Source organism: Homalodisca vitripennis, chromosome X (assembly GCF_021130785.1).
Source record: "Homalodisca vitripennis isolate AUS2020 chromosome X, UT_GWSS_2.1, whole genome shotgun sequence".
Lineage (NCBI taxonomy): Eukaryota > Metazoa > Arthropoda > Insecta > Hemiptera > Cicadellidae > Homalodisca > Homalodisca vitripennis.
In genome coordinates, this window is record NC_060215.1 from 56,708,399 (window position 1) to 56,732,085 (window position 23,687).

At 32.6% G+C, this 23,687-nt stretch overlaps 1 protein-coding gene across 1 annotated transcript; it reads right to left on the reverse strand.

Annotated features, from left to right (window-relative positions):
• Positions 1–5: 5 nt before the first annotated feature.
• Positions 6–21,778, reverse strand: LOC124368517 (protein cortex-like). Its single transcript, XM_046825759.1, has 9 exons — positions 21,570–21,778; positions 17,479–17,601; positions 14,324–14,495; positions 13,354–13,535; positions 8,808–8,920; positions 7,171–7,384; positions 3,638–3,842; positions 2,028–2,171; positions 6–697 (listed from the first exon to the last, which is right to left on the reverse strand). The coding sequence occupies exons 1-9, from the start codon at positions 21,594–21,596 to the stop codon at positions 552–554; spliced, it is 1,326 nt and encodes a 441-aa protein (XP_046681715.1). The 5' UTR covers positions 21,597–21,778; the 3' UTR covers positions 6–551.
• Positions 21,779–23,687: the final 1,909 nt, after the last annotated feature.

A 23,687-nucleotide genomic window follows, 5' to 3' on the forward strand; every position in this document is an offset into this window, starting at 1 on the left:
CCAAATTCATTTTACAAAATGAATTTAACTTTTACTTAAAAACGACACCTTTATTATCACAATAAACATAAGTGTTGAATCATCATACCCATCAATCTCATAATATATGGAATTTTAACATTTTTCCAACGGCTATTTCGTAGTTTTCTCCTATCAAATAAAATATGATGATTTCAATATTGCATATTATTAAATATAAATTTGATTTAAATATAAATAATTACAATATAAAATAAAAACAAATACTTTTATTAAATATGAAAGTAAAAACATATATAGAATGTAACAGCTTAATTCTAAACCACTTCATGAGTTTCACGTCTGACAACAAATAACAATGAGACTGGCAATACATGTAGCCTATATAACTGTACATCGATATTGATTTTGACCTTCATTCAAATCAATATAATTTTATAATGCGTATTTGTTCAGGTAACAGCATGTAGTATAAACACATCATAGATTATAATTAATTTGTTTAAACTCCAATAGGGGGGAGCATATAATAGGGGGGTCGTATTTAAAGTCCTGGGACATGATAGGCTGGTTTATCTTATCGTTAAACCCATGCGGTTGCCTAGTTCTATGGCAGCAGACGGATAGTTCAACTTACAGGACTTCTTCCTCGACTTCTGATTTTTCTCATGGGGCAGAAAGTTCCATATTCTAGCAGTTTCGTCGCTTCCCGATGACGCTGAAAATAATCAGTTTAGTAATTGCCTTCATTAAAACTTAACCTGATCAAATGTACGTTTATTTAAGCGTAGGTGGTATGCAAGGAGAGCGGTTGGAGAGCTCATAGCGAAATCCCATAAATGAAATCTTGTATAAAAATCTGATTCTGTCCAGAATAAGTTTTCAAATAATGTTTTTAATTTAAAGTTTAATTTCACCAAAGAAATTTTCATAATTAATTCTAGTTTAGGCATCTGATGGGAAGTCTACAAAACTTATACTATACCCATTCTATAAACTATAGAATGTAAGCGCTCATTATACACGTTATTGGCGAAATACATTGTATGGGTATAACATAATAATCTCGACTGTTACGCACAGATCAGCTCTGACTTCCTGGTAACTCATACAGGAAAGCTAAAACTGTTTGTTACATCATGTCGTTTGTGCATCGCATCATGTAAGATTATATACCGGTGACTATATTAATTTAGTATATTTCCCAACCACACATGCACAGAGTTGCACTTTAATCAACCCTTTGAAGTGGAAATTGCGGAGTAAATATAAAAATGATGCTTCTATAAATAAAGTAAATAAGTAAAATACCTTAATAAACTCTATCAATACTGAAGATTGCATTAAAAGGCTCAGGACTGATTCATTCTAAAATTGGCTTCTGAGTATTATGTTGTATTTAGATTCAAAGCAAATGGGACCAATTAAAACCACATTACAATCCTCAATCTTTACCAACCGAATTAAGAAATCAAAAAATGAAATTCAACTCTAAAAGAGTTTCTCTTACAAGAATTCTGTAGGTTGACCGTTACAAATTTAGATTGTAATATCCTTGACATGTCAATTTCAATTTATTTATGAATAAATATATATTCATTTTTGTAGTAACAAAAAAAACACAATTCATAATTGAAGCTTAAATCCTAATAAACTGGACAAAATGTATTAAATATTTAACAATAGTATTTAGTAACAGGTACATAACATTTAAAAGTTACTAAATTTTAAGTTATTAAAGTGCGTTTTTAAAAGCTTCTTAAGTAAAGATGGTTATGCAAGTACAGTTTTAAAAATCGAATACTTATCCGAGAAAGAGCAAAACTTAACATTTTCATGTTAAAAATTAATCTCTATTGTTTCAGATTAAAGTAATTCTTATTTTTAGTATGTTTATTTTAAAGTTAATAGTGTTTAGTTCTATTTAGACAACTGTTAAAATTGCTTAATAGATTTGTTAAAGGAAGTGAGATTTTTAATGTATTTGTTACATTTAACAAAACAAAAAGTTTTTTTGTTATCAAAAAATCAAGTCACTGAAAACTCACCTAGCTTGGTCCCATCCGGGCTCCAGTTGAGAAAGGGCACCCGGCCTGTGTGGCCATGCATCCGGTCGACAACCCGGTCGAACGACGCTAGCACGTTTAGCTGTGTCTCGGCAAACGTGGATGTCTGAGCAACACTATCGGTACCTCCACAACAAATCGATAATGTTCAATTCATGGAAGAAATTTCTTCACTTAAATCTGTAATATAGGAAATAACTCCTCTCTCTCTCTACTTAGTTATAATTTTAATTAAGAGTGAATGAACAATAACTGATAACTAATTTTAACAACTAATTAATGTAATTTAATCCATCATAACAACAAACAAGTCTGTGTAAACTGTAAATTAGAAGTGAAATATAATTATGATACACTAAATTATCGTTTATGAATTAATCTACAACAAAACGGCCTTGTCAGTGGCCAAGTGATAGTCCCGAGTTGAGTCACAATGTACTGGTACTATGTACTGTAACTGAGAGTTTTGCTGTGAAATGCTAGAGATACACTTTTCAATTCACTTGTTTTGCTAATATAGAGATTAATTAATGGAACTAGTACTACATTTTTTTAGAAGATAAATATTTAAGTCTATAAATTCCGTTTATTATTGTGTCATAGCAGTAAAAGAATGTTAGTACATTTTTGTCTCGAACCTGATATTGCTGCCGGGTTAAATTAACTTCTCTTTGCCATGAAAAATATAATATAATATTGGTTACCCATTTATTGGTTATTGGTCTTTGGATATTACGTTTTGTAACTGTACAATTTATCTTTTTTTCTTAAAATAAATTACGCAAATAGATTTTCACAATTATTACCTCCTAGTAGAGACAAATCATTGACATGCTTATTTAAATGAATTCCAAACAGAATCCCAAAGTGACAATACGCTACACTGAGACGAGTGACCACCACGAGGTCATTTCAAAGTTAAGTCAAGTAAAGCACAAATACAACATACAAACCCCTTTATTTAACTACTTCACTATCCTTTGAAGTGGCAATTGAATTTAGTTTATCCATAACGTAAACTTGGTTCTTCTCTGATAAATTGGTGCAGTTAAAATTTTCAGTTCCTTAATAGAAAATTACACTACATCTAAAAGTAATTTACGTAATAGGCTTATGTTGACTGTAATGTTTAGATTATCTAATATCAATTGTGTTGTATCTCTAGCTTTAATTAATGGGAAACCGGCCATAATACTTCTCTTATTCCTAATAATTAGAACATAACGTATTTATTTATTTTTACAACATAAAACCATAGTTAGAAGTCTGTAAATTATTTTTGGTCAGTAGTCCTCTTTGCTTTTGCCTCATTTGCCGCCTTTATGAGCAAACCTTCACCACCAGAGCCCAACACAGGTCAGTTAATGCAGCTTGAACTGCAGATTAGACTCTCGTAATTAATTATTTTTTTGTGATTTTAGAGGAATTATGTTCATTATGGCTTTGCGATAGTAATAATAATATAATGCATTCTTTATGATAATAAGTATTGTATAGTTATGAAATGAACTAGGAAGTTACGCAGAGAATGTTGCAGAACTGTGAATGGGCGTGATCAGGCTGGCCACTGGGAGAGAGGAACGGAAACTTACTGTTAAATTCGCTAAAGATCCTGTGGCTGACGACGAGCTCCGCACTGAGAGGATTAAAAGAGACGCAGAGTATCGCAGAGTTGTAGATGGACGTGTACAAACGCTCAGGCTGGCCACTGGGAGCGAGGACGTTGTAAAGAGCCATTGAGCCCATTACGTCAGCAGCCACCAGGCAAGACCGTTTCCATGGGTGCCACGCTAGAGCCTGCTCGAACAAAACACATCGTGTAATGATAATTTACAAGATGCGACAAAATAGAATCATAGGAAAGACGAATTCGTTTAAAAAAATATTTCATTAAAGTACATTAAGTTTCGGTTCACTCAGCCTCGGCTCATTAAATAGTCACATATCAGTTACATTAACCAATTTGGAGGGTAAGCAGTGGTGACATAATATGATTATTGCCAGCCGTGTTTATGACTTGCACTAAAATGCCTTCTGCATTAAGCAGTCTGCATGACAGGTAGGTCTTAAAATATTTCAAACATATAAGATATTTATATTATTTGCTGAATTTTTAAAGTATATTGCAAACTATTTAATTTAGTTTTAATGAGGTTTTAGAATAATAACATCAAAAACAATGTATTGAGATCTGGTAGTTAGAAACGGAAACTCATCTCTAGGAAATATCAATGACTCAGTGACTGTTTTGACCAATCTCTGGGTACGAGCAATAAGTTTTACTGGGATGAAATGTCAAATTAAAGTTTTTGAAGCATCATCTCACCATTAATGTCGACTAGAATAGGTTTAACAATATTTTCTCCGGTAAATGACCGAGAGTTAAAGTTGGTGGTTATTTATTGGCCAGATGCGGTTTTTACGCAATTTTATGCAATTTACTAGCAGCAGATAAATTTTAAATCCGTTGTCAATTTGATTAGATATAATTTTTGAATTGAGATTTCTTTTCAGATTAATGGATGCTCAGATGAATAAAACAAGGGTAAATAAGCAAAAGGGCTTGTAAGGTCCAAGAGTTATAAAATTTTGATACCTGCTAGAAGGTAAATAAAATCTATGGAAGAAACATGCAAAGTTTAAGATATTCCAAAGGAAACTTTAATTGCAAGAATTCATTCAAATGTGCCAATCCAAGAACAGGGTCTCGTACAGTTTTGTTGTACAGAAAAAGGTAAATTGGAAGCCTGAGAGTCTCGCTACTAATGAGATGAAAGACACTGCACATAAATTATAAAAGATACCAGAAGAGCAACTCTGTTTATGGATATAGGCCAGATAAAGTTGGAGGGATCTGTTTTTTTGAAAAGACATCTTGGATTTTGTCAAAGACAAACAATATCAAATGCAAGCGCATACGAGTAATAAAAAGGTACAAAACTGGTTTGCCTAGTAAACAAAAAAACTTTTTAAAGGTAGCTAATACAGAAGAGATACGTAGTGATTGAATCAGTATCTTTAATAATGATGAAACAGATATGTATATTTGTCTGAAATCATAGAACACTTGTGTACCTAGATGTGCAAAAACCTTTATACAATATCTTCAGCCCAGAAAAATTATACATATCAATATATGCGTTTTTTCATAAGCACGCGAAGCAGTCCAGTCAAGGTACAGTTGTGCACCCTTTCAAACGGACATTTCGTGTTATAATATGGAAAAGTGACACAGATCAGTGCTATTCTAGGAATATTTGATTCTCTTTTTATCGATGCTTATTTCAGCGCGTTTGAAGAGCGATGCATCGCACATGAATTTAGAGCTTTTTATCCAAAGATACAAATATATTGCAGCAATATGACGTAGCTATCTTGAAGCCTCTAAAATATGCGTGGATAAAAGCCATAAGAAAATAAAGACGACACTACCAAATCAAGAGTTAGTTTTTCTCATCTTTTTGCTGGCATATTTACCCGGACACATTATGCATGGTTTCAAAGCCTATGGACTCTATCCTCGTGATTCCAAAGAAGTGAATCATTCAAAATATAAGAAAATATCGGGAAATCGGTGTGAGACAGCCTTCCATCTCATGTTGGAAATAAGATAGCACTTAAAGTAATTGGGTATGGGATGGATCCATCACTTATGGAATTTGATAGAAATTATAGAATCATAATACTATTTCATTGGTTTAAAATGTCAAGATATATTGTCATGATATAAATTGTACTTGTAAAATAGATTATTCAAGTTTTCAATGTATTAGAGTTTCATATCTTTTATGTTTATTTAAACATTAACTAGTAAGTAAAGTTAATACTAACAACAGTTAAGTTGATTAAGTTGTGCTCTTATCATCGTAAATGATTTTCCTTTAAAATGTAATTTTAGTTAAATGTAGTAAGAAAAATTAAATATTACCGCATTGATCTGCATATCAAGTCCTTATCAGAGAAGACCTGACTGTTGACAGACCTTTCCTTGTCTATTGTTTAGATCGACTTGTGAATGTGGTTAGATATATTGCATAATAATCTTGTTTGTAAAATTTGTTTATTTTTGGAATAAATTTCATAAATTCATTATAGCAGGGTTTCCTGCAGATATTAGGAATTCACTTTTGTATAAATATTAAGAGCCTGGTAAAGTATTAAGAGTAAACACTTGAAACGGTAAACTAAGAAAGGACCTGGAAAATTACAAAGCAATAAAAAAGAAAGTTCACTACGATAAGGCATCTATTGATTGAAAAGAGTATAACTAAAAATATTAAAATATAATGAGAAGATTCTTTGGCGGACAGGAAATTTGACAAAGAATTAAAGATTGTTTTAAAAATTTTTAAACGCAAAAATTTAAACAAAACTGCTCTTCTCTTAACTAGTTTGAAAATGACGAAGGCTACAGGCAGTAACATTAATATTCAATCCTCAGATATCAATGTGTGTGATTAGTATTTATTACATTGAAGTCTACCATATTGTGAGGTGTACAATAAAAATCAATACTTACTTGGAACCTCACGAAAAAAAATAAGATGATGTATTAGATCAGAATGCGCCGTTTACAGAGAGGTGTAGTCTAACTGATATTGACATGATGTGTCCCAAACAAAGGTAATTGATCAAGAAGAATATAAATCAACCATCTGTCACTTTAAAGAAACTATTGTTCTTCATTCCTGAAATGGAACGGTTTTACAGTTAATTTTAATATGTTTGAGTTATGTTTATGTAGGCCATAAGTCAATGACAAGTATCGGATCACCTATATATTCTCATTTACATACTCCACGCGCAATCTTAAATAGATCAATTGTGAATACAAGCATGTCAATATAACCATATATGAGTACATTACAAAATCAATATATGGAAAAATATAACCATTTACTGTGGTATTACACTACATCTTTGGCGAAATGACCTCATGAGCGGTTAGCCGCTGTAGCTCTCATCTCATTCATTTAAGGTGTTTCCACCACTTCTATTCCCATCCCTCTTCAAGGATAAAGGGATACATATTATCTCTATGATCCTCTTGATTCCAAAAATGTATCATGTTGTAATATCGAAGCTGTCTAACATAATGCTTAATGCCTGACGTCGAATGACTTACTCTGGCAGGCCCTCCCAGTTTGGATGCGAATACCAGTTGACAGTCATTTGTGTTGTAGACCGAGACCCTGCTACTCATACTGGTCACCGCGAAGTAGCTACCGTCACACGAGAACGCCAGTGAGGTGATGGCGGAGTTGTAGTCACGGACATCAACTATCTGGTGTAGTCCTTTGTTCACGTGGTATCCTAAGAAAGCACCTTTGCTGCAGCCTCTGTAAAAACGTTCTCTGATTATGCCAACTTACTCTTGTTACGTCTTTGATTGCAACATTTTACAAGACATATTATACCCCGTAATAACAGCGTTAGTAATCAGTCTATCTTTGTTTACTAAGACATATGGAGGTGGTATGGTATTTCCTCCGATACATAGGGATTTTACCGATTTACCTTATACGTTTATTGTTATTCATTTATGATAGTTATATTATACGCCCTGATATCACACTATCTTATGGTTGGTGCGTAGATCTAAGGTTTTACGTTAATATGTCAAAATAGCAGTATCAGGCCGTATTATCAGAGTTAAAATCGTGATGAGTAGAGATAAGAAAAGGGGTAAAAATTTCTGCAACAACATTAGCCTATACAATTTATATAACAAGTTAATAACAATGGTCTTATTCGCCGCCCGTGTAAAACAATCTCAGCTTGAGGATTCAGTTGAATTATTCTATAACTTTAAATTATTATGAAAGAGACCAAAATAGATATAAATCTATAGGCATTAGGTTAAGTCCCCTGTGACATTTTGGACTTTTCAGTCCTCTTAGTATTGAAAAACATATTTTATTTACACATAAAGTAGCAATGTTGGGAAGGGTTTATTTAATGCGAATGTTGAGTTTAGCTCCAGGTCAAATTCAACTTAGTGTAGTGTCTAAAATCTGACACTGTCACTGACTTGACTCCTGGAATTTGGAGTAAACATCCGCCTGAAGAGATCCAAAAAGTTGACGACGACATATATAAATCCCAAGAGACTTCACTTCTGGCTGGTTTATACCTTCCAGTTGAACTCACACTGTGTACAGCAAAAGCCATGTGTCACTTAAATATGGGCAACCTTATGTATGTCCAGGAACGATATAACACTAACCACAAATATCGAGATTCTAGAGTCCAAGGGTCGTTCAATAGGTCTAGTCTACTGTTGAGAGAGAACACTGTTGGAGTTGGTAGGGTTCGTTCCCTAAGAGTCAAAGATTCTTGCCAGCCTAGACATAAGGGTGTGAAACCCTGCCTGTTTTGACTGGAGAGGTTGGTTCGGAGGCCTTTACCTTCTTCCGAGGAGACATGACTGCAGATTAGTGCCCTAAGTTTTTCCTCATGAACTCGACAGGAGGCGACCCCTACCCCCGACCTTACCAATCCGGAATACCTTTCACTCCGGAAGCAACGCAAAGGTCCTTATAGTACTAGGTGCAAATTTCTAAGCTATTTGTCCTGACAGAAAAAAAATTATATATATTTTATATTAAAATAAATCATATATATATATATATATATTCTATTTTACTTATTTAAAGGGCCAACAATACATTCAGTTGATTTGTTTATCTGACTTTTGTACATCTAAGAATGTATTTCTACAACATTAATAAAAAGGATGATGAGCAAACTGGTATTACTTACACGAACAGAAAGGGTAGAGTTGGGTGAAAAGCGGCACAAGTGACATGACAGCCCAGGTGGCATCGTGGTCGCCAGTTCATACACATATTTCGCTCAGCTATCATATCGTACATCTGAAAATATACCTCTGTATATTGCATCAAAGTGTACACTAAATAAATGTTACGTCCTTTTACAATCAAAGGCAAATCATGTAACTGTTGACTACGCTAATGAAAGCGTACAGGATCAAATTTTATTAAAATGCACATCATGTAGACAATAATGAAATATAAATAAAAACATAAAGTTAGATCAAACTTTAATGGAATAATGTGATAATCCTGGATTATTATGTAGCTCTGTCTCAACGTCTTATATGTGTCAACGCTCCGCAAATTAGATGCTCTGAAACAGATAAACACACCTTTTCGAAATAAATGTGTACACACATGAATACGCAACCCACTATCGAACAATTGCTTATCTGTGGAGATCCAAACGGACTTATGGACAGTGACTAGGCACGTTTGATAACCATCACGGTGGTTTGGGTTGTAGAGCGCAAATCAAAGAATGAAGTACAATATTGGAATTTGCAGGTCTCTAAATTTAGTTGTAGTAAACACATTTTTCAAAATAAATATGAATACCTCATTACTTACAAAAGTGGAACGTTCAAAATACAAATTGATTATATAATGACAAATAGAAAGACCCTTAAACAAATTAAAGACTGCAAAGTTATTCCATGTGAACTACAATATTTCTGGTGCCAGTCGTATATCAGACGTCTAATATCAGCATTAAAATTCAATGGACAAATTGAATATAATATTTCAATAGTGGAGAAAATAAAATGACAACAAATTACCTCAAAATAGGGAAGCAAATTTAAGAATAAAATAATCTTTTATTTGGATGACGAAACCTCACCAAATGACTCTTCTACAATAGACTGGCCAAGATTTCAAGATACCTGTATCGTCCAAGCAAAAGCGCATGTTCAAAAATGGCAGAAATGTAACTTAGAAGAAGATAAACAATTGTACGAAGAAGAGAAACAGATTGCAAGAAAATCATTTGCAATTGAAATGGAAAGTTGAGAGTTTGACCTATATCAGCAGCTTGAGCTATCTTCAGATATGGAGACGTATAAAATAGCAAAATACAGGCATAACACAAACAAATTAAAAATACAAATTACATTAAGGACAGCAAAGGCACGTTAGTGACTTCAGATAAAGAGATCTACTAAACGTGGCATGAATTCTACCATACGCTGCTAAACAAGGATTTACCAAGACATGCTGAAGGCGAAGAACTACACATGAAAAACAACCTCCAAAACCCACGTCAAAAGCCCAGTCGGTAATTCTGACTGCTTTGATATAAAAGTTAGCTCTCATCAAGGTGGTGCACTGAGTCCTACACTGTTTATTGTAGTCATTAATTACATTACGGCAAAAATCCAAAAACTAACTCATGGAATCTCCTGTATGCTGACGACGTGCAACGTAGTTCTTATATCCAGCAATGTACAAGAACTAGAGGAAGACTCAGACAAAGGGTGAGAGTCGTTAGAACAAAATGGTTTGTGTATTAGTAGGACAAAGACGAAATATGTGTTCTGTAACTTCATTAGCAATGCCCCACTTAATCCAGGCCATCAAGCTTATTAACACAGACCTCCTAGAGTTAAATCCTTGAAGTACTTAGGTTTAGTTATCTGTGAATGGCTCTATAGAATCATATATGGTATAAAAGATAACATGTGGGTGGATGAAGTCACGTCCTCTCACAGAGTTGAGATGTGACACTAAAATGCAAAAAAGAACTAAAGGTAAGGTATACAAACCGGTAATAAGACAAACACTACTATACACCAGTGAAGCATGTGTATTCAAAAATGTCCCACGAACACAAGTTACAAACGACTGAAATGCGTTTGATTAAAAGGGCAGGAGGAGTAACACTTAAAGATAGAGTAAGTAATGAACACATAAGAGATAGCTTTAAGGTTTCACCCATAACTGAGTGAATTCCAAATAAAGAGAGTCATGTTATCTGGTTTACTGCTTTATTAGATTGAGGTTTCGTTTTGGTTATATTTGGATAAGGCTATATTAATGAGCAAGGAAACACCATAACCTTAATTGTAAAGGAATGTTATTAGAAGAATCTCAGGCTTAACACTGATGAATGTCTTTTTTAGAGGAGAAGGTTGCTCCCTGGTCACCAACCCAACGTTTTTATGCCAACAAGAACCGTACTAGTTTTTGATCTCATATTTATAGTTGATGGAAGGCAGCTCTAGAAGCAACAAGGGACTACTATGAAGAATCTGGAATACTCAGAAGTTGTGAGGTGAGGAATACGAGTATACAGCATAGATGATCCCATGTGAGTGTTTCTTGAGTTTTCCTCATTACTTATAGATGAATACAAAATCATGCGTACTTTGGATGACTAATGTTTAGAATTAGAAATATTTAAATTATAGTCTTCGGGAATCAGATAAATATTATTTAATTGTGTACTATTGCTATAACTTTTAAAGTTAAAGTCAACCATTTAAGTAAACTTTAAACAATTAAAGTCTATTAAAATCAAAATCGTTAAATAGTTAGTTTATAATTTGATTTAGTACTATGGATTAAACCAACCAAAACTATGACAATTATAAAAAAGCTGACTACTTTAAACAATTAAAAAGTGAAACAATGCTTTAATCCATTCACATCGACTACCGTTAATCAAATGTCCAAATCAAGTTGTAATAGATTTAAGTTGTTATTTGTGTAATAGTACTGTGCAGTTAGATATTTATGGATAATTAAGATACCAACGGACTGGTAAAGGTACTAGTTCCCACACACTCGATGATATCACACACTCTGGTAGTTTTAATTAATTAAAAACACGCTTTGTGATATTTTAGCCACGATTTTGTTTATTGCAACCGAATTTAAAAACATTACAATGGACTCCCTGCCAAGAATCCTTTACATTCGCTTACAACTTATTTATATTTTCTTTATTGTCAAACGTAATAAATGGGAAGTGAGAAGTGAAATTTAAAAAATCTTTGGCCACTAGGAGTATTTATAAAAGGGAGTCCAGTCTTTTAAAAAGTTAGCTCAAAATGGTTTCATTTCATCTTCACGAGTGAGTTTTTTGAAAAGTTATCAGATTCTGTTCATAAGTGAAAGAGATATCCATAATCTTGATAAATGTTCATGACGTATTAAAAATAAATCATGATGATATGGAGTTGTATACATATGACACACACGCACGCACATACGCACACACGTCCGTGTGTATTATTTATTTAATTTCTTTAAGGCTTCGATACATCAATAAAGACTGATGAACAAAAAGTACTCGCTCTGCAAGGACATGACATCTCTCATTTGCCGAGCGAGAATACCAACGATTGGATAGGACGAGTATGAATGTATTGCTGCATTCTTATGTATAACAATACGCTGTTTTTTTATTGAAGGTGCAGTATTGGCAATTAATAATTTGAAGGGATAGCAATATTAGAAATATTTTCTATCGTTTTTTTTACAAAGCTGAAACACAAATACAACGTTTCAAGAACTGTTATCTGCTATCTTATTCAAGTCATAAAGTCCAATACATAAGGTTAGGTATGCAAGAAAATTAACAAATACAAAATATAACCATCAACACGCTAAAGTCATGCATAACAACGAAAACGATGTACAAATATTACATAACTAAAACCTAACACTAAGAATAGAAGAAACGGAGTGCTATTGTACGATACAGATACACCTCGAAATGCACATACCACATCAGTTAAAAATGCAACTTAAGTGTAAGTGTATATACAAATTATAATTTCAAACATAAACGAAACTATTCAGAACACAAACAAAGACATTATTACAATTGGTGAAAGGAGGCAGAACAACATGGAATGAGACACTTATTGTAATAAGATTAAACGTTCTTTTCGATATAAGTAATATGGAACAAGCTGATAAAATAGTAGTAGATATCTCTAATATCCTAAAGTGATAGTGTAATTAGTTCAGGGTTAACTAAAACTCAACATTAAACCGGACAAACCATGTTGTTGGAAACTGCAAACAGGTATTTGTGGGGATTAATTCTCTTAACAAATTAAATGATTTTTATCTGTTCATATTAAACTGCACTTGAAACGTTTTTCTAACTTTAATTGTAGTGTAGCTCTGTGATTAATAACACTACTCGTATTATTTTATGGTCCTCATTGTACACGTCAAAGACGTCAAATTATAGTATTATGTTTGTACATGATAAGAGATTAGCACATCACTGTAATGAATTGAATTTAATGAATTAAATCTATTCACATATCTATAAGTGACAATCAGTCGACAAAATATATATTTACAGTGAAAAGTCCCCACAAAGACTATATTATCTGTGAGTGGGAACAAGCACACAGCTTAAAATTGGTTACACTAACATTTTGTATTTGTATTTTATCTTATTGCTCTCACCGATAGAACCGTATTTTACTGGGTAGCTGCCGCGTGCCGCTTACCTTGTAGCTGCCGGTTCTGGAAGCCGAGAAGAGAACTGTCCCTTCCTGATTCCATTTGATGCAGGAAGGATGCACTGCCGGCAGTCGCAGTGTGCGGCTGGAAGGCGTGTGCCACAGATACACTGACCTGGGGAACGCCACAGTCAAGTAGTCAGAGACACTCCAATCCATCAAGTTGCTGCCTAGTCATACACATATCCACATGTCAGGTAGAATTCATGTAAAAGCTAACAATGGAAATGTGCGTGCGATATACTCTGTTAATTTCTGTGTAGTTAGCTAAACATTTCACCGGGTGGATCTTTATATCACAATTGTATCGTTATTTTTATTTTATAAATGCTGCTTATTTTTCGATTGAATTAGCTAAACATGCGATTGCATGTACATAAAAACTACAAACGAATTAAAATGAACAAAAAGAGTAATAAAATGTTATAACCAATAATACAATACTATACTACTAATTAAATCACGTAAGAATATTTTTTTACACGAGAAGAAATAGTTAGTAAACAGGTAATCAAGGTTGCACATACCCTTATAGAGAAATGTGTTGCGTTTTCAGAACGTTATAATCCCCAGGAGTATCCTTGGTAGCATTGTGGTGTGGCGTTTAGTTTTCGAGGAAAGGTGGAAGCACTTCAGATTAGAACAAACTTTTTTTAATGGAAGCAGAGGCTAATTTGAACTAACTTTTAACTGTTTTAATCCGAATTGAATAAATGTCATAGTTTTCAAAAAGGCATATTACTACTTTATTCAAGTGCTTTATCTTTACGTGTGCTTAGATGTTTTACGTGTTGATACTTTATTGCCTTACCAATGCAAAAAGTTCAAAAATATGATAATTGAAAAAGTTATTGATTATTAACAAATTTGTGTAGAACAGATTTGCGATATTATTACAAATTACGCAAATATTTTTAGTGCTAGAACAAATTTCTTTTTTATCTCTAAAGATACTTACAAAAGTCATTACGGAGGTTGGGTAAGTCCAGTACAACATCCGGTGAGCCGATGAAAGGGTTAGGACGACACCGAACCGGCCACTGAGACGTCCAGGGCTGGGTCTTCGACGTCACCGTCAACGCCTCAGCCACCATACTCTTGTATGTCTCCGTTGACCTTGAATACAACTTCTGCAAGTTAAAAAAGTTATGTCTTCATTAAAATGTTTAGTATGCCTTATCGAAACTTATATGCAGAAAATTATACATTTATAATGGAAAAGGACTCATTTAAATAATGACAATAACCGGTACTATCGTTAATGACAATGTTCGAATTGATTAATCAAATAACAGTGGCATATTTAGTCTCCCTTTCTTGATTCAAAAGAGAGTACAATTAATTCATGAATGGCCGAAAGATTAATGCACACTTCATTTTGATATACTACTTGGGTTTAATACTTTTAATTGTTGTGAATATTCAAACAAATTAACTTTTAATTAATAATTAAATCTTTGACATTTTGCATAAATCAAATTTAACAAAGTGAATCTGTTTATCTTCCTACTTTTACTTCACTGCAGACATACGCATATTGTGATGTGGACATTTAAATAGTAATACGGTAACATTTCTTTATTACTCATAAAGAAATGTTTATGTTGCATCAATCATTTTTAGGTTGCATTATTGTGTATTTTTTGGCTTAAGTAGAAACTGTATCAGACAGGTTTTGATAATACTTATATGTGTTTGGTCTGCAAATTCACCAATTACAAATTTAAATACATTCTTAAATATATATTTTGTGATCATTGTTGAAAATTGAGGCACTGAGATTCGTGTGGGTGATGTGTGCGGATGAAATGAAAATTCGTTTATTTAAACAGGCAAAGTTAGGGCCTCGTGGCCCTTTCTTACACTTAACCTGTCTGAACAATAATTATTAACAAATATTAACCAAATTAATATTAACACCAATCTACCTTACTAAATATATTAAATTAAACATTAATCTAAAACACTAATAAAAAATAATAAAAATAAATAAAAATATAATTATACAATTATAACATAATAAAAATAATATTACAACTTCCATTTTTAATAAGAACCAAAAACTATAATTAATACCTAATAACAATAATTTATAAATATTTAATAAGAATATTTTAGAAATAAATAATAATATATGGTGTTTTATCTCACTCACACTCCTCACACACAATGCCAGCACCACACCCACAGACCCCTAGGACGGACCCGCCCCGACCAACCGTTCATGGTACAAACGTCTCAGTGCCGCCACAAACCGCCGATTTCCCTCAATGGAAGTGATTTCTGGGGGGAGGGAGTTCCACAGACGACACCCCATCACTTGAAAAGATTTATCAAATACTACAGTCCTGTGTTGGGGCATTCTTAAGGTACGAGAACTAGAGCTAGTGCTTCTTACACTATCATGAAATATTAATTGGAAATAGTTTGAAAAATATTTTGGAAATCCAGATTGTAAAATTGAATGAACTAAATTTAGTATTTTGATTGATCGTTGTTCTTTTAATTTCAAAATATTTCCCTGAATATAGTAATGTGTTGGTTTCGTCTTACATCATAAACGTAACGTAAACAGTAGTTTTCAGTCCTTTGCAGCTTCTCACTAAGTGCTACCGTCATGTCATTCATCACAGAGTTGCAGTAATTGAAGTGTGGAAGTACTAGTGATTTTGTCAACAGTAGTTTGATCCGTTCAGGTAGAAATCTTAGTAAGCGTTTCAGTGAGTGGACAGATGCAAAGACTCTTTTACATATATTCCATGTATCCATATATCGGATGTGACTTAGTGAGTTGCGACTTCACTTCCCAATGACTGTATCCTACACTTCTGGACAAATATTGATAGTCTGGAGGGCATCTAGAGAATGATTGCTGATAATTTCATGGTCGTCTGTGATTTCAGTGCAAAGTTTTTGAAATAGGACTTGACTTGGACAAATGCTAGAGGCGATACATTCTTGAGATGGTAGTAAGAATAGTATTTAATGTGAACTATGAGGGGAACGAAACCAATTTTTGAAGGCTAGATAAGGTTTTTAATTTTTTCATGATCGGTCGTGATTATTTTTTAGCATACCTGCAATGATGGGAAAACTTGGGTTTCCCATCAGCGTTTTCGACGATCCGTCAAGGGATAACGCGGTGTAAACCTCGGTGGCCAAATGATCGTTCATTTGGTTACCGGCAGCATATGCTCTTGTAGAGCTGACAATGCATTTACAGAAAAGTGATTCAGCCATGGATATGCTTTGTGAGCATGACTGTTGAAACAAAGTTGCACAATACGTGGAGGTCTAGATAATAAGGAGCGAGAAACAGATAATTGAAGTTTAAATAAAGTCATATAAATACATAGCTCGAAGTATTTGGAAAACAACGTCCAGACCAGAAAAGAGGAAGAATACTTTTTTTATGAATATGCCTTCAAGATCTTGTACCTTGTACATTAGACCTTGGTTAATGATAAAATCAAACTACATGCTGTCTTGCAAAAGTTTGGGTGTAGTTCCAACTTGATCTGTTTTATAATATTTTTAGATTTTTTTGAAATTATGAACTACATCCCCTCCAAATAAAATTTGAATAATGTATTAATTAAAACTTACACCTTTCATTAAAATGCATGGCGTTATAAACATGCCCAGATTAACTTTATTAATTACCTTAAAACATCATAATGTTTTAAGATATAGATTAATAGATATAGATATAGATTAATGTATTTGATTAATTTTGATCGGCTTAAATCAAGTTTGACTGGTTTAATAACATTTCATCTAATTTTGATCGCTAATGACTGTGTTTGGGGGTACGGCGATGAACGCTCTGTAAGTTAGGATAAGAATCTTATAAAATCAAGCATATACCCTCCTTGAATGGATGATAGCCGGCCAGACAATCCTGTCCTTGCAAGCAGTCCGATCGCCTACACTGGCATAAGCAGTGGTTCACAGATCACATAACGTTCACAGAAGGGCTTGCGTACAAAGCACAAATTGTAGCAGCTCAATGGCCCGGAGCCTTATGAGGCTGAAAGCCGTGGCTATCTCACTTAGCAATAAAAGACCCTAAACCAATGTAGGATCACAAGCTTAGCCTAAAAGGTTTATAACCTGGTTGATAATGCAATCCACATTATCTGGGAGTGTAGTTTCCTTCAAGGTCTGATGTCGAACCCTCACCGCCGAACTTCTGCGGATGAACCGGTCCCAAGGATCGGTTTTAAATGGGGAATTCTGTTAACAAAACATGTACACGTTAACATATTTCCGTGTTTAGTTAAATTTCTTTTAGAATTGCTACAATACAGGTGTATGCTGCCATATCCTTAACATAGCACGAAAACATAACAATAACGCTAAACTAGAATTCGGTGTTACTGAATCTGGGTTTGATACCACCTGTAACCATATTAAGAGCATGTGTGGTTTCGGCCAAACGATCTTTTCGATTATTTTTTTACAGCTCATAGATAGTACTATTATAATCGTAATATCAAATTTTTTGAAATTAAATTATATAACATGTTAACGCGGCAAATAGACTCAGGTTTACCTAAAACGTTTTGAATTTAAATTCGAACAAATAAAAGTAAAGTTTTAATTAGAGCAATAAAACTTATGTATTCTATGTATTCTATTAATAAAAACATTTGTAAATAAAGTATTTTTTATTTTTCTTTCAACTGAGTGTGGATTGGGTGACTGTTGTGCAGTATTTTAATTGTAATTTAATTTTCTGCTCATAATCAGAAATAGGAAAATAGCAGAATCCAATTTCAACTTCATTTAAAACCTAAATCTTCATTTGTACATGTTACTGACATCCACCTTTATATTCACTGTTGGTACAAAACAAAATTTATTCGAGATATTTGTTACACTTTAAAGTTTGATCTGATTTATCATAATTTCTAACATTACACGCTTGAAATATATCACGGTTTGGAAACAAAAATGCTTCTTCTGTGATTCATGAATACAAACAAAACACATAGAAAATACAAACAAATAAAAACAGAACACTGTTATTCATTCATAAAAGGTTATTTTTCTTTAGCTAAGGTACACTTCCGAAGTTTTATTCCTTTTATAAGAAATGGTAGGTGATTATATGTTTTACATTTTTAAATTTTAAAACCAAACAGTATGTGTGTGTGTGTGTGTGTGTGTGTGTGTGTGTGTGTGTGTGTGTGTGTGTGTGTGTGTGTGTGTGTGTGTGTGTGTGTGTGTGTGTTGTTTCATAAATAACTGTATAAATAACCTTTTTCATGTGCATAAATTTTATAAAACAGAAAATGACCATAATATAAACTAAATTAAATAAACAGCGAATAAATTATAAATACGGATGACATGAACTAAATATTTCTTCCAGGTGTTATTTTAAAACACTTTTGGATCCATAGGACCAACAGATACTAAGTCTAATAACATTCCTAAGGCCAGGTAAGCAATATTTAAAATAATGAGGCTTTACATCAAACTAACTATAACAATAAGTCACGTTGCCTTAACTCATACGTAAGATTCAGTGTAAAAATAAACATTGCTAAAATTATTTTATGATTCCATGAATATATTTATTGAGTTCAAAACATTCAGATGCCGAATAGGCCGAAGGACGGACAAATAGGCCACTTATTCTGAAATTAAATTCGGAAAATTCTCAGGCCAATATTTATTATTGGTACACCACTACCTTGCAACACAATATTACTACTTGTATAAGTGGTATACGTTATTGGCGACCGCTCATATTTTTACAGGATTATTTCATACTATTTGCTAATCGTGAGATAAAAAAACGCAAAACAATAAATCGAACCCTTTAGTAAATACTTTTATATTTTCCCCATTAAAATGGAATAACTTAAATGTTCACTTGATGACCCCAGAGTATTATTATTACCAAACATTTACAAAAATATCTTGTTATCCTTTTCCTAAACTAAGCATTAATTGTTTAATTTTTACAATGTATATTTTGGTTTGCACATTAAGAATGGCATTCGCTTTTTTAACTACAAGTTTTAAACCTTTAATTGAATATTTTTGGAAATGATTACTTTAAAAATAAACTTTGTTTCAAAGCATTAATGAACTAACTGTATTATGTTAAGGAGAAAACAAAAAACTTGAATTTTAACTGAAATTGAAACTTGAAACTGATTGTTATTGGGTCATAACATGGGGATCACTACCTCCAAAGTTTTCATCGATACTCCTATTTTGGAAAAAGAAGAAAAATAAAACAAATACTTAAAACAAATTTCGATTGGTTGTATTAAATTAACGGTCCCTTAATTAATTGAGTTTATTTTCATTGCTCGATAAAATGTAATAACAAATATTTTGCATTAAAGTAAACAACCAACTCAACTATGGCAGAGGGTCAAGAAGTTCATTCATTAATACAATAGATATTGGTTTGTATATTAAGTGCAAAATGAAACTTATTATATGAGTATAATAGACTATTTAATCAGCCCAAGCTTTGGGCATTCTTTTTATTATGTCCATAAATTACATGGCATCGTTACTATACCATATAATAATAATTCAAAATACTAGTTTTTGGTTCCATCTTTGGATACTTATTTTATCATGGCCATAATTATTTCTTGAAATGCAAAACTGTTTCCCAATTCTTTTTCTTGTTGAAGATATAGCGATTCAGTAATCATTTGTCATGAAGAATTATGTATTAATCGTTAATTAATACTTGTAGTTTGTTATTACGTGCGAACCAGCAAATGTGCCGTTTAGCCTATCGTCTTTCTGTATGATTAATTCTAAAAGATGGTATACTAATCTCTACCAATTCTGTTACATTTTAGTGCGAATTAGCATGAAGAATAAATATATTTGTGAGTAAAGGTATAGTAGTTATTTAAAATTAGTAGTTATAGTAATGATATGACTTCCTAATTTCTAGCATAGTTACAGCAATTCTCTAGTAATTATACATGACTAGTTAAACGGTTTTGTATTCCTAACGCCTTCCTCTTGAGCTTCCTTAAACCTGAAATCCGTGTTCTATGATCCAAATGACCTGATGAGATCCAAATAGATCGAAACAGTTTGGGCCTCTTAGCACCACATATTTTCTGGTGTCAACAACGAATTTCTTTACACAATCACTAAGATTTTACAATGGGGGCGTAACAAATAACCGATATTCGTAAATGGTGCAAAACCATTAAATGAAGGTTTACGATACTGATAAGGTTGTAAAGCCTTAAGGGTCTTCACGACAGTTTTCAAATTGTAATGAAGCTCGAGAGGAAGGCGTTAGTAGTACAAAACCTTGAACTAGTTAGTTTTCCCTTTCTACCACGAATTATATATGGTTGTGCCTTGAACTAGTATACTAAACATTTACTATGGTAATTGCCCCTAAATCTTAAACAATTAACAAAATATTTGCCTTAATAAATTATATTTGATAACGTCTTCTCTTCAAATCAATTTAGATAGCTTTTTATTTATTGTATTTGAACAATCAATACATAAAATGAAACTAAACATAACCTGGAAACTTACGTGCCCAGGTTATTTAATAATATTGGTTGTTTTATAATATTGTGTGTATTCAAGGTATACAAAAAACTATTACCATAAACTAAGTATTTAATGTATTTCAAAGGTATGTTAGTTACTAAATCGATAGTTGTTTATTTATGAATTTTCTAAAACATTTTACCTCGCCAGTTATGTATTTATGAATTTTCTAAAACATTTTACTATATTTCAATAAAAAGTACCTATAGCCAATTATTTATGAATAAAGAATTATTTTTGAGTCAACAAGCGATTTAAACTGCAATCATAAATTGTTCAAATTAAATATTTAACACCTTAGCCACTAATGGATATTTTGGGAACTAGACAACTATTGATCCTATAGTTTCTAGTTTCAAATTTAACTGTAATTTGAAGTAGGCAAACTATATTTCGATATTTTATGTACTGTGACATCGCTTTCACATTTCAGTACTTTTCTGTTAATTTTTATTAGAGATTTGAAAATAAAAAACACGAAGCATAATCTTGGACAGACTTAACCTAAATCTGAACTCAAGAACAATATTTGTGAAACCTATTGCGTTCTTGTGGATTTACCAGGACCAAAACATACATTAGTAAATGCTATTTAAGTTCAATAAAACATGATTTTACGACCAGAGTACATATCAACTTACAAACGGTATCTCTTCGTAGATATTCATATCAGGAAATCGCGGAGAGCTCGCTATACAAATAAAGGAATGTTAGACACCAAATCATAAAGTAAACTGGGGCTGGTCTACTGGTAGTTGCCTGACGGACGTGGCTTATCGCTTTCAACCAGAACAATAATGATACGATCTTTTCATTATACTTTTCCCAATTAGGATGTGAATTGAAGGTGGCAATAAAACAAGTAAGTACAATGAGTCAATTGAAAGCCTTGTTTTCCGAACCATGTTTTGACAAAGTTATGTTAACGAGTAAATGACATAATTACTTAACAATCTGGTTCCTCATTAAACAGCTCATACTGATACTGCTATTTTCACGATTCGGGCACGTCATGGTTATTGTAGCTTAGGTTACAGTCTATTGATTATTTATATTAATATAAATATATTAACTCTGTATTTCATCGCATCCATACCAATCATAGAGTTCTTGGAAGTCTGTATTGAACCTCAATTGTTTTCCTAGTATTTTTCATATAAAATAAACTAAATATTTTTTCGAAATAGTATTTATTCAGATGTTTTTGTAAAGTTTTAAACTAAATAATTAGATATAATGAGAAATCCAATGATTCATTAGTTGTTTCTTAACTGCTTTGTAGATAGAAAAGTATTCATCTCACCAACAAGGCAATTTCCATAAACAAAATCAATCCGTATGATTATTATCCCGGTTTCATTGAATTTTATTGGTCATGAATAGTAATAATTTAATATTTACGACGAGTGTTTATAAAAAAAAGCAATTTTGGTTTAAAAATATAGCCTGCAGTGACATACTCATTAATCACATCTGCTAACACAAAAGCCGGGCCCGCATAAGGGCGTGTAGTCATTTCTTTTGATTAGTCATATTATATATCTAATATGAATATATAATATGAACCTAAATTCATTACTCCATTCTTTCCTGGTCTACACAAAAAATATTCTGTTATAAATAAAGTGCAGTAATAAGTATATTAACAATAGAAAATATGGATGTGATCCTTGCAGCAAACTACGGTATGGAACATATAAAATTATGAATTTTTCAAGAAAGTTCACAAGCAGTAATACTAGAATACTTATCCTATAATTAGCAACTTCGATTTCAATTCGACTAATGCAATATACCAAATTAACTGTAAGTTTTGCTCCAAAAAACATATTAACAAAAAAGTCTAATCATTGAAGAATTTGTATGACCGGCCATAGGTTTAACATTTCACAAAGACAAAGACAAACCACTGGCAAGACATCTTGTCTTGAACACAATCAATAAAAAATGTAACACTGGTTTAAAAGGAATTCACAAAATATCACTATGTCCTGATGCAATTACAAGTTAATATTATAGCACTTGATATAAGCTCATCAAATTATGTTGAAGACAAATGATCCATTTGGACTAAATTTTGTCAATAATTTTCAAAATTTGTCAAAAAAAAATCATTACTATCATTCAATCCTTTACTTACTTAAAATCAACTCGTCCACAAAGGTATAGTTTGTAAACATTAACGTCAGCTAGACTTTGTCGCGTGTTATGTACTGTGTTTATATTTATATTTTTTTGTTTCTTGTTTATTATTTATTTTATTGAAATGTATTAATTTGTATTTAAAACTTCATGAAGAAGTAAGTGGGTATTAAATCCCCCGAAATATGGAAGTAAAAACAGACTTCTTCTCTTTTAACAGTGATCACTGGGTATACTCGTATGTACATAATTGATATTTAACTTGAAAAATGTTTGAATTATTACCCATTATAAAAAGAACGAACTATACCATTCTAAAAATTAGTTATGAAGTAAGTAATTTTTATTCATATCATCATGTCGTTTCACAGGAGATGCTCGAATTGCAAAGACCTGACTATGGCTAGTCTTGTATAAAAGTTTGAACTGCAAGCTGGATTACAGGATTTCCTGGACTATTTGATTACTGAGATCAATAATATTTTGTGGTTCAGATGTGTTAACTCTGTTTAACATAATCCCAAACATAGTAGTCCAGCGGCGACAAACCTGATGATCTGGCAGGCCACTCAACAGTACCTTTCCATCGCTCTGGAAAAACAGTATTAGCACAGTGC

Excerpts from the sequence above, each read along its gene's own strand:
- LOC124368517 (XM_046825759.1), bottom strand. The coding sequence starts at position 21,596 with ATGAATATCTACGAAGAGATACCGTTT. Across the intron at positions 13,536-14,323 it reads CAACCTCCGTAATGACTTTT|GCAGCAACTTGATGGATTGG; the intron begins GTAAGTATCTTT and ends GTGTATGACTAG. Across the intron at positions 7,385-8,807 it reads ACTCTACCCTTTCTGTTCGT|AGGCTGCAGCAAAGGTGCTT; the intron begins GTAAGTAATACC and ends ACGTTTTTACAG.